This window comes from Astyanax mexicanus, chromosome 23, assembly GCF_023375975.1.
Source record: "Astyanax mexicanus isolate ESR-SI-001 chromosome 23, AstMex3_surface, whole genome shotgun sequence".
Lineage (NCBI taxonomy): Eukaryota > Metazoa > Chordata > Actinopteri > Characiformes > Acestrorhamphidae > Astyanax > Astyanax mexicanus.
The window spans coordinates 22,064,508-22,077,023 of NC_064430.1; the positions used below are offsets into that span (position 1 = coordinate 22,064,508).

The 12,516-nt window shown below is 39.4% G+C and overlaps 1 protein-coding gene across 1 annotated transcript in view; it reads left to right on the top strand.

Annotated features, from left to right (window-relative positions):
- smc3 (structural maintenance of chromosomes 3) overlaps nt 1–12,516 on the top strand; it is a 28,250-nt gene that overhangs the window by 5,346 nt on the left and 10,388 nt on the right. Inside the window, exons 9-21 of the mRNA XM_049471099.1 lie at nt 35–210; nt 1,041–1,121; nt 1,230–1,394; nt 2,896–3,017; nt 4,056–4,269; nt 5,250–5,353; nt 5,843–5,942; nt 6,514–6,674; nt 7,017–7,158; nt 7,650–7,800; nt 8,611–8,761; nt 11,940–12,093; nt 12,277–12,435. Coding sequence (XP_049327056.1) covers nt 35–210; nt 1,041–1,121; nt 1,230–1,394; nt 2,896–3,017; nt 4,056–4,269; nt 5,250–5,353; nt 5,843–5,942; nt 6,514–6,674; nt 7,017–7,158; nt 7,650–7,800; nt 8,611–8,761; nt 11,940–12,093; nt 12,277–12,435 — 1,880 coding nt within the window. The remainder of the gene's footprint in view (nt 1–34; nt 211–1,040; nt 1,122–1,229; nt 1,395–2,895; nt 3,018–4,055; nt 4,270–5,249; nt 5,354–5,842; nt 5,943–6,513; nt 6,675–7,016; nt 7,159–7,649; nt 7,801–8,610; nt 8,762–11,939; nt 12,094–12,276; nt 12,436–12,516) is intronic.

Sequence of the window (12,516 nt, forward strand, 5' to 3'; positions counted from 1 at the left end):
TTATATTTTCTATATTTATTGACTTTGTTTGCAGAGGGGAAGAGAGAGAAGATTAATGAGCTGCTGAAGTACATAGAGGAGCGTCTGCACACGCTGGAGGATGAGAAGGAGGAGCTGGCTCAGTATCAGAAATGGGATAAGATGAGGAGAGCCCTGGAGTATACCATCTACAATCAGGAGCTCAACGAGACCCGCGCCAAACTCGACGAGGTAAACACACACACACACACACACACGTTAACATGCTTAATCATTTTAATGCTTTAATTTAACCCTATCAGACCCTGCCTCATTTACAATAGACATCATGTAGTAGTTTCTGTTTTCAAATGTTTGTAATATTTGAAAATATTATAAACCAGTCAGTGAAACAGTAGCGTAGCTCCGCCCCACTGGAGAAAGCAAATCAGCAACCCAGACATTAGGGCAGGTCAGCACCACAGAATAAATGAGGCAAAGTATTAATTCTCTAATTTAGAACACTTTTAATCAAGTTTAGAAAAAAGAAATATGTATTTATTTTTATATACATTTTATGTTAGGATAGTAGTGTCTTATTTTGTGTGCATTATTTATTTATTTATTTATCTATCTATCTATCTATCTATCTATCTATCTATCTATCTATCTATCTATCTATCTATTTAGATTATTGCCATGAGTGTTAGAAGTTGATTTAAATTTCTGATATTCATTTGTTTCTCTTCTGTGCCTTTAAAAATGGGACAAAAATGTATTTCTCATTATTGTTTGCAGTCAACACCACCAGATAATATATTTTTTCGATCTGAATCTAAATTCTTCAATATGGAGACAGAAGGGTACCAATGCTGGACGGACAATTAATTAGAATTGCCCTGTTTATTGCAGCTTACAATTACAGTAATATCCCCCCCAAAAAAGTTTACTTTTTCTGACTATGCTAATATATCTGCATACTGTGTGTAGTTTTTGCAGGTGAAATGCATCTTAAGGATCATTATAATAAATCCACAGCAGTGTAATTTTACTGTCTTTAATTGCTGAATTGTCTCTTCTAGCTGTCCTCTAAGAGAGAGACGTGCGGAGACAAATCCAGGCAGCTACGAGACGCTCAGCAAGACGCGAGAGACAAAGTGGAGGTAAGGAAAATCAGGAGCTCTGAAGAACATTATGAGAGATCGGTCTGTAGTAGTTTACGTGTGAGAGTATGGACGGGTTATGTAATCTCTCCCTCTGGTTCTCTGCAGGAGACGGAGCGCGTGGTGCGGGAGCTGAAAGCTCGTATCTCCGCGATGAAGGAGGAGAAGGAGCAGCTGAGTGCGGAGCGGCAGGAGCAGATCAAACAGAGGACTAAACTGGAGCTCAAAGCCAAAGACCTGCAGGACGAGCTGGCAGGAAACAGCGAACAGAGGGTCAGCTCTCACATACGTGCACACACCACATACACACTGCCACAGTGCACCTTTATATATAAATCACTGTCACATAACAGTTTTATTATAGTAAAATTCCTCAAAGTTAGCGAGCTAGAGTAGCTTAACGTAGTTTATACTGTAAACTGTTTTCTGACTGGTTACAAAAGCTGCACGTGAAGGTGTTTGATATTTTTGGGATTTCAGTTTCCAGTGGCATATTAATGTCGCAGGCAGAAACATAATGCTAATAATCCTATCTGTCCTACCTTTTAGCATCCTTACAGTATAAAAAGAAAAAAATTAACACGTGCAACCTTTTAAAAAAAAAAGGGCCCGACATACCATTTTTAGAAAATCAAATGTGTAAATTTGTAAATCCATGCTAGCGTCATTCCATAGTTTAGCTCCAACAACACACATATATAAATATATATATAATTTTTTTTTTTCTTCAGCTTTTTGTACAACAAATTTACAAACATCTAACAAATCATACGGACATTGCATGCATATGATATGCATTTCATATGAATACAGTGTGAAGATTTCATTTTTAATGTAAAACTCCACATCACATTAGAACGGATGCAGATTAGCATACACATTACATATACATTATTTTAAATGATTAAGCATTATTTTACTAAAATAAATGTAAATTGGTATGATGAAAACTAGAAATAATACTAGATTTCCACAAGGAGATGTTTTTTATGAACACAAATCTGTAAGGCCCAATCCCATTTCTCTTTTGTACTCTACCCTTTTAGTATTGGAATATAGCCCTTCCCGATGCAACATTTTATAAAAACAATAATAATATTGTTTTATAAATATTATTTTCTGCAATTTTTTAAATGCAAATTCTTGTAATAAATAACTGCCATTATATGATATAATACGTATGTTTTTTTTTTTAAGTATGTGATGCTTTATTATACTCTTTTGATGCACATTTGCCTGGATGAAGCTGTCGCATAAAGCCTCGTCTCTGTGGGATTTGTTGGCAGAAAGGAGCGAACAGAGGGTCCGCAGTGTCCCCGCCTGCGTCACACACTACAAACACTGCACCGGGCTGTGGTCCAGAGATACACACACGCACAAACGCACAGCATGTCTAAATGTGTGAAATACACACACAAACACACACTGGTCAAGCCTTCCTTTATTTCGTCCTGTCCGAGTGCAGGGATTAGCCCTACCTGTGTGTGTGTGTGTGTGTGTGTGTGTTGGGGGGGGGGGGGGGGGGGGGGGGGGGGGGGCTCAGGATGAAGTGCGTCATTTGCTCTTTTTTTCTGCTGAACGTGATTCCAGTTTGGCTCAGTGAGAATTCCCCCCTCCGCTCGCGGAACCGAATCCTCAGAGATTTCCTTCACGTGCACACACTCTGTTTAAGATTATTTAAGGTGCTCTTCTAAAGGTTTCGCTCTGACGTGTTTTGACAAAATGAATTGAAGCACATCCATCACTGAATCTCCCTCCCATCTCCTCCTCTCAGAAACGGCTGCTGAAAGAGAGGCAGAAGCTGTTGGAGAAGATCGAGGAGAAGCAGAAAGAGCTGCAGGAAACCGAACCCAAATTCAACACTGTGAAGGAGAAAGAGGAGCGAGGCATCGCCAGGTGAAGCAGAGATCACTTTAGAGACTCCTTTAATAAAGCATAAAGAATTACTGTTTAGTTCTGGATTCGCTGAAATGAACATTTGCAGCTCAACATTATATACCAAACAGTTTTAGTTACTATAAATGTGATAATCCCTTTATTTTCTGCATTATTTGTTTTTTCATGGTAATGGGATTTTATCAACTTCCACTTCCACTACAGCTAGTTCTGAAGTATTTTATCAAAAGGGCTCAAACATTGGCCTTTTATTCAATATAAAGTAGTAATGTTTGAGCATTTTTAACTGTTTCGCTAAACGTGAGCAAGATATAAATTTACTAAGAATGAGATTCTAGCTCTATTCGAGCTCTATTAACACTGAGTTAGAGACAAAAATAGAATTAACTTACTGTGAATCTCCTTTACCCGTGGCTCCAGCATGCATCCAGCTTATTGGTGCTTCACTGCCAAGGCATTGGTTTTTCTTACTGCCCCACATTAGGGGTTACAACTGTACTTATGTGTATAATTACTGTTTTGTTGATCTTGCTGTGCTTTTGTTTCCTCTGGATTATTGTCTTAAGGCCTGATCCCTACAAAAACCTGAGGGACCAGCTAATAGTGTGAATGATAAAATCCAGCAGTGTTGGTTGTAGGTATAAGTTTACTGGTTGCTTGAATGAGACAATAATTTAATCTGCATTGTTTAAGTTGTTTAGAAAAAGTCGTTCAGCGTCTTGTTTCCCATTATATACACATTTTATATGTGAGCCAAACTCTTGGGTCTACATCTGACAGCAGCTGCTGGAATTGCAGATTTTTCTATACTTTGTGCAGATCTGTTGTAGAGCTCATTCATGCAGTGAAAAGCCAGTGTTTGCACTGAAAGCAGAAGGCTTATTGGATCACACTAAGCGCTGAATGGGATGAATTTTAATTAATTAGCATTGCAGAACCATTTAGAGTGATGTAACAAGAGTATGCTAACAGCGTCTCATCATCCTTTTATCTTTATGCTCTCTGATCTCTCCGCCTTTGTCTCCTGCTCACCCCCAGACTGGCACAGGCCACTCAGGAGCGCACAGACCTTTACGCCAAGCAGGGCCGCGGCAGCCAGTTCACCTCCAAAGAGGAGAGGGACAAGTGGATTAAGAAGGAGCTGAAGTCTCTCGATCAGGCCATCAACGACAAAAAGCGACAGATTGCCGCCATTCACAAAGACCTGGAGGACACCGAGGCCAACAAGGAGAAGAACCTGGAGCAGTATAATGTAGGAAACAGAAGCCATACATGTTTCTTTATTCTGTTTAAAAGACGTTTTAAAAACTATTTTTTTAAAGAAAACATATTTCAAACAAACACATTTATCAGTAATGTCATGTGACCCAATTGACAGGGCCTGGTGATGCATTAGCAGTTTTATTTAGCGATATACAGGGTTCATGCGGTAATGAAAAACCTGGAAAAGGCATAGAGTTTGAAAATAGCAATTTCCAGGCCTGGATACACTTTGGAAAAAAATAATAAATACCCAGAAAATTTTGGAAAAGTCGTGGAAATAAAAACAAAAAAACAGTTCCATTTATCGACTGTTTTACTTATATGTGGGTCCTATTCAGACTGGAGTTTTAGCTTCAACTATAACTGTAAATTCACTCAGTGAAAGAAAAAGACATATATAAGGCAGCGATGTGCAAAATATGCAGAAATGTTATTCATCTAGTAAAATTCAATTAGTTTTCAATTCATTTTAGAGATTTAGTCCCACAATAACCAGTTTTAATGTGGATTTTTAGTTTTTGGTGTTTTGCCATGTCTGTACTGATGTTTTAAAGATCAGATGGTCAAAGAAATTGCAGCGAAGGCATGGAAAAGTGAAAATTGAAATGTATTGGTCAAAATGTGCATGAACCCTGGATATAACACAGCAAAACTTACTGCTCTGTTCAGAAAGTAAATTACATTTTACCTAGGTATAATAACATGTTTACTGTATTAGCATGGGTGTGATTATCATGCCTAAATCTAAATGCTCAGTTTAGACTTATGCTAGATATTGCACTTATTTTATATTATGCACAATAGTGTGAGGAGGCTGTTTTTGTTTTTTAGATTCTGGCTTGGGAACAGTGTAATAGTGCAAGGAGCAAGGAAAAAGCAAACAAATCAATGGCATTCTCTAAGGCACTGGTTTTGATGAGTGATGTTTTTTTGTGTATCTCTTATAATGAATATGTTGCCTCTCTGCAGAAACTGGACCAAGACCTGAATGAGGTGAAAACCCGCGTGGAGGAGTTGGATAAGAAATACTATGAGGTGAAGAACAGGAAGGATGAGCTGCAGAGTGAGAGAAAGTAAGTGCAGCAATCTCACTTTTCCTCGTACCCCCTTCCCCCTCCCATCGCTTCACAAACATCATGACTAACACAGCCAGAGGCTGCCAACGCTGTGTGACTAAAACGCCCAGCGGCAGCCGACACCGGGGCTGGCTACATATCGATCAGCTCTACACCAGCATCAGTCCTTCTGTGACTCACCCAAACACAAACACTGTGTAGGAGAATTCACTTATCATGTTTCCAGTATCATCCCTCTTCTCTCTCCTTTTCCTCAAACACACATCCTCTCCCTCTCTCTCGGATCTCTCTCCCTCCTTACTGTTACTCACTCCTTCACATATGCCTCACATCCCTAGGCTATGCTCTCCCCTGTGGATAGTTATTTATAAGTCTCGAGTCATGGGCTCCCTCCATATGCTGAGGCTTTACTGTGTGCTATAGCATGGAGCTCCTGTGAAGTGTAAGTCTGAGCTGATGGGTGTGTCTCTGCCTCTTCACTCTCAGCTACCTGTGGAGAGAGGAGAACGCAGAGCAGCAGGCCCTGGCAGCCAAGAGAGAAGACCTGGAGAAGAAACAGCAGCTGCTGCGAGCAGCTACTGGGAAGGTCAGACACACTAACACACGTACACAGCGCTGTGCAGAGGTTTTAGCCAAATAATCACAAATAGAAAGACAAGAATTTCTAAGTGAGTGAAAAGTACTACTGAGTGAAAAGTATTTAAGGTCTAGTGAGCTAGTCTGAAGAACAAACTTAACCAGTATTTGGTTGTGCTGGTTGACCAGCTTCATCTTGCTGGCTCTCTAGATTGCTCAGGTTGATAATAATTGTAGATCAACTAAATCCGCCCTATCCAGACAGGATTTCTCAGGGGCACGTCTGTGTAAAATATTTCACACTTCTACTCAGTGATAAAATTCCTGCATCCGGACTGCAATTAAAAAAAACAGTAGGATTAGTGAGTTTTTAGGCTTTCTCGGTCACATGACATCACGTTCAGTAGCTCCTCCATTTCCAACATATGGAACACCTCATGCTGAGCGATTTAGGGAGAATTTAAACAACTAAAATTGATTTTTAAAGAATAAAAGAAAAGTTCCAGTTCTTTGCTAAAAAACTGACACTAACTTTAGAGTTGAAATGTGCTGCAGTGCTGAAATGTTTTTTTCTTTTGTAGGCCATTCTGAACGGCATCGACAGCATCAATAAGGTGTTGGAGCACTTCCGCCGGAAAGGCATCAACCAGCACGTCATCAACGGCTACCACGGCATCGTCATGAACAACTTTGAGTGTGAGCCTGCCTTCTACACCTGTGTGGAGGTGACTGCTGGAACCAGGTGAGATGCTCACAGCAGTAGGGCCCAGTTTACAGTGATGTTATTTTTTATATTATATATTTCTGACATAAACATAATTTTACTTAAAATGTTTGAAACCATATATTATTTTCGTTTCACACTAATGTGCTACTCCAGAATTATTTAATTAAGAATAAAAGTGGAATTTCACCTATATTTTTTAAATAATACTTTTATTTGTGTTTATATATTGTCTGTTCAAATGGAACATGTATAAGATGAATGAACATGCAGACAGATTTAAAAAGAATGTAGATGTTAATAATGTGTGATGTTTACACCGTATCAGTACTTGCTGACAGTCCCATGTTCTTGCACCAGGTTGTTTTATCACATCGTAGAGACGGACGAAGTGAGCACCAAGATTCTCATGGAGTTTAATAAGATGAACCTGCCTGGAGAAGTCACCTTCCTGCCCCTCAGCAAACTGGACGTCAGAGACACTGCATACCCCGAGACCAATGTAAGCTTGTGCAGTGGGTGTGCACGCTCTGAGCAGTGCAGCACAGCTGCCTCGTTACTTGGGGCATCAAATCCACATTACACTAAATTATTATAACAGATATTGACAGATATTTAGTTAATTTACCAGTGATTGGTTTGGCATAGTACTGTCACATGTCGGGCAGAGTGAGATAGTAGATTAACAAGCTCATTACACTAGAGTTATGTTATTAGTGAGAGTGTGTAATATGCTTTTACACATCATTGATGAATGATTGATGTCGTCTTTGACGAGAAAAAAAAAAAAAAAAAGAACCTGAAACTGTACTATCGACAGGTGAAGCAGGTAACACTAGGCTTCACGCGCACAGAAACAGAAAGCGGTGAAGCTGATGGTTGTGCTTTATTTGGTTTTAAACAGTAAATAAAATGTCCCTGAGGGCTGTGTAAAGTTTTACTGCGGGTTAAATGTCCTTTTTAAAATATTTCCTTTTTTTTTTTTTTCTTCAGGATGCCATACCGATGATCAGCAAGTTGCGATACAGTCCAAACTTTGATAAAGCGTTTAAGCACGTGTTTGGAAAAACACTCATCTGCCGCAGTATGGAGGTCTCTACCCAGCTTGCCCGAGCTTTCACCATGGACTGCATCACTCTAGAGGGTACGAGATCCACATGTCTTGTATTGTATGTGTTAAAAGCCACATTTAATACATTATGGGGCAGATACTCAGGGATTTAACTTTGTCTTGGATAACAGCATTTTGATTGGAGATTTTTTTATTGGAAGGAAGATATACTCTATATGACTAGGCTTAATCTCAGTCTGGGAAACTCACACTAAGTGTACAAAATCTGTTTGGGCTTAAAATTAGATTTTGTGTCAACTTTATTGTCTTTGTGCAGAGTACAGGTACAGAGCCAATTAAATGCAATTAGCATCTAACCATAAGTGCAATATATATATATATATATATATATATATATATATAAAAAAATATATATTTCAAGAATACTCTACTGCAACAAAATGAAATTGACATTTTACTACTGCATATGATATGATATTGCTCACCCTTAACTTAGATATTAAACAATACAATCATTTTATCAGATTTGTAACAGAAGTCAATGATCAGTCATGATACTACTAATAATAATGTACTCTTCCAAATATCTCCATATATCCAGGATTTAAGTAAAATAAATGATACTGGACAGATATAATCTGTCTCTAGTAGATATATAATGGAAAATGATAAAAGTGTGAATTTTTCTTTTGATAAAAACAGTAAAAAAAAAAAGTAGAACTAGGTGATATATAGGCACCATATTTCAGGGTTTTGCATGGGATACAATATGGTACACCCCTAAGTTTCACCCTTAGTGTATTAACCCCTGTTTTCAGTGTTCTTGTATTGGAGAATTATGTCACTCTTTTTTTAAGTACAAGTATGTGTGTTTGTGTGTAGGTGACCAGGTGAGTCATCGTGGCGCTCTGACAGGTGGGTACTATGACACACGGAAGTCTCGCTTGGAGCTTCAGAAAGACATGAGGAAAGCTGAGGAGGAGCTCTCTGAGTTGGAGGCTAAACTTAACGAGAACCTGCGCAGAAACATCGAACATATCCTTACTTTTACTAAATACACCCGCGCTTCCCAGCTCCCCCTGCAGTACACAGGTTTATCAGCTCTGTGATCGACTGTAAAAAGACCGGGCGATATTGCTCTTAGTGTGGCAGTGGCATCATTCTACAGACTGATCAGTGACCAGTATGTGGACATGCAGCCGGTAGCGCAAAACCAAAACTAACCGGACCAAATATATATAGTGTAAGAAACACACGAGCTGTGGTGTGAACTTTCAGGTGTGAAAAAGAACTTAGTAACTGGATCAGGAGTGTGTTCTTCTTTCACTTCTTCACTTTCTGTGGCGTCTATCCAGCATTCCTGAGTTAAATCAGGACAGCCTTTCTTAGAGAACATTTCTTGGCCGCAGTTTTTGGCTGTTCCTGATATATCTTTGAGGATGTGTGATCTGTAACAGGCACACACACACACTCTCACTTCTGTGTGTCTGTATGTTTAGGATTCAATTCTAAGAAGTTTTAGGATTATGAGAGTTCCCGCTTCATATACAGAACCAGTGAAAAAATGTGAACACACTTATTCTCATTCAGTGTGTTTTTATTCTTTTAATGATTTTTTAAATTTTTTTAGATTTAATATTGAAGACCATATTAAAACTCTACAGGAACACATGCTGAATTATTTATTAATAATAAACCAGAATCTGTTTGTTTTCTACTTTAGATTATTATAAATAAGTATCAGATGTATGTTTGAGTTCAGATATGCAGACTCTTGGTATTTTAATCTCAGTATCTTCATGATGGAGAGTCACCTGCAATAGTTTTCTCAGCATCTTGAAGTAAGGAGTTTCTGGAGGTGCAATAGCTGCTGCTTTTTCTTCACGCTGTGAAGCTCCAGCTCATCCCAATTAAATCACCTCAAATCACCATGTCACTTCATCAGCTTTGGATCAGGGGATTAATGTGGAGGAATAACACTTTTTACTCTTTATTACTGAATTCCATATGTGTCCCTTTATCATTTTCATCTCTTTAATATTAATCTACAATGTAGAAAATACATTAAATAAATGAAGAAATAAAGAGAAAAGCACTAAATGAGGAGGTGTGTCTGAACTTTAGAAGGGTCCTGTTCTCTGCGGCTGTGTTCGATCGTGTTGAGGTTAATGGAGGCTAGGGGAGGCGGAAGTGATGTAAGCTGTGTGTTTAAGAGAAGTCTAAGCACTGCGAGTGTGTGTGTGTTATTAGTTGTAATCTGTGAATGTGTGTGTGTGTTGGTGTCTCTGAGTGGGTTCTGTCCTGTTTATAAGCGGAGTCTCTCAGGCCCAAAGCTGATTAACACGACACATGACCGGAGAGGGCAGCGGAATGACTCACCCTGTCGCTCTGTCGTTAACACACTTCTGTGTGTATGGAAGGACAGGCTGTGTGTGTGAGTGTATGAGTGTGTGATATTCGTGTAATGAGGAAGAGGATCTGTATGGGTTGGTGAAATAGCGAGAGTTGTTGGTGTGACCCGTTTCGGATGGTGCTCGTTTGTGGTTTAAAACTCATGGGTGAGTTTTAACTCACTGATGGAACGTTTTGTTTCTGATTTTAGTTTATTATAAACTATAAATTGCTACATAAAGGGCTTTGTTACAAACCTTATAAAGAGATTTTTAGAATAGCATTTTTATTTGTGTTCCCAGCTGTATTCCAAACTAGTTATCAAGTTTATATAGGAAAATCTAAGCTCACCGAAATGTGTCAAAACAGACAGTTTGAGAACATTCTCTCTGCTTATTGGTCAAAGCTGCCTGGGGCTGATGCACTTCTTTAGATGGACTTCTTTGAATTACCGGTAACTTTTCCCAAAAACACCCACTTTTATGTATCCCTTTGTTTTTATGATACTTGAAGTGGGGAAATACATTTATTTGAATAATCTGGTGTTAATAATTAATTAGTGTAATTAATGTGAATTGCCTTTTAGGTGTTGACGACATAAAATTCTGCTAGAACTACTAGGCTACTTTAATATACAGGATATGACCATTGTATTATTTATTATTTTAATATTTTAGTTTTATTAATCATTTTTATTTATATTAATTTGGTGGCTTGTTTGCTTTGTATGCATTGGGAGTAAAAACTTTTGAAAGTGGGGCGTCTGTGACCTGTGACCGTCTATTTCAGACAGTGCTGTCGGCATGATTCACTGTGTCCCTGTGAGCGTGGGGGTGGATGAGGGGTGATAACCTTGGGCAGTGATTTTGTATGTGTTAGTGCAAATGTGCTGCAAAATGTGTGTGTGTGTGTGTGTGGGGGGGGGGGGGGGGTGGTTATTATTTTTTTTAAATCCTTCGCTGTCGATTGCCCTCCCCCTTCAGGGGCTTTGTCTGCACTATTCTTAGGTATCCATTCAGAATCTCCTCACAGTGACATAACCCTGCAGTCTGCTCTTACCCCTCTCTCTCTCTCTCTCACTCCCAGCAGAAGAATGAAGCAAAGTTGTGCAAAGAAAAACACTGGCTGTGGCTCTGTTCCACATTTAGCCACAAAGTTCTACCAGGTTCTAAGAAATAACCTGGACAGCATTTCTCCTTAATGGTGTGTAATGAGTCTGTATTTATAGACTTTTATAGGCTATTGTTGGATATTTTGTTAAGGGGGATACAAACAAAATAATACATTGTGCTTTGTGATGATTTTCAAATATAAAAGCAATTCTTCATTTTGTTTAGCATTAAGTTTGTTTCTGCATAACAACTGAAAACCAACTTTTTTGGGATGCTATGGTATTATCTGCCAGACGTGAAGTCTGCAAGTGTGAAGAGTGTGTGTGAGGGATGAATGCGGTCGTCCACAATGCTGTTCACCCCTAAAATGATCCCAGCTGTCCTCACAATCCACTGTAGGGTCTTCTGAGGCGATCTGAGGTGTTGCAGTTCCCAAAACAGACTGCATTGCAAGTGCTCAATGTGCTCTCTACAGTCCCTCTGTAGAACATGGTGAGGAAAGTAGAGTAGAGGCGCTGCTGGGTTTTTTTCTTATGGAGCTGGTGTTGGGGGAGCAGGTGAGGTTCTCTGCAGTGTGAACATGGAGGAACAATTTCCACTGCAGTGCTGTTACTGTACTCTGGCAGAGTGTAGGTGTGGGTGTGTGGGCATGTCTTATTGGTTGCTGGTAGAATAGTATGTCTCTGGGGTCTTCCTTAACCTCTCTGTACGTATCAATAACGAGATCGATCAACTGATGAACCAAATGCAGCAGATTGAGACACAGCAAAGAAAGTTCAAGGCCTCCAGAGACAGCATCCTGTCTGAAATGAAGATGCTGAAGGAGAAGAGGCAGCAGTCGGAGAAAACCTTCATGCCAAAGGTACAGAATTTAGTACAGACACACACACACACACACTACTACTATTACATGCATTACATATGTCTGTATTACACAAGGTTAGTACACATCCACAGTGAAATTAATTACTATGAACATTTTAAAAACGATATATACACAGAGCTGCACCAGACTCTCAGTAGAACATTTCCTTCTCTTTTGCAGCAACGCAGTCTGCAGAGTCTGGAGGCCAGTCTTCATGCGATGGAAAGCACGAGGGAGTCTCTGAAGGCTGAGCTTGGGACCGACCTGCTCTCTCAGCTCAGCCTGGAGGACCAGCGTCGGGTTGATGATCTGAACGATGAGATCAGACAGCTGCAGCAGGTGAATATTTTACTGAATTTAATCTCCAGAACCTTTACAGAGGTACAAACACCCTGATTCATATTTAACAGTTCTCTGTTC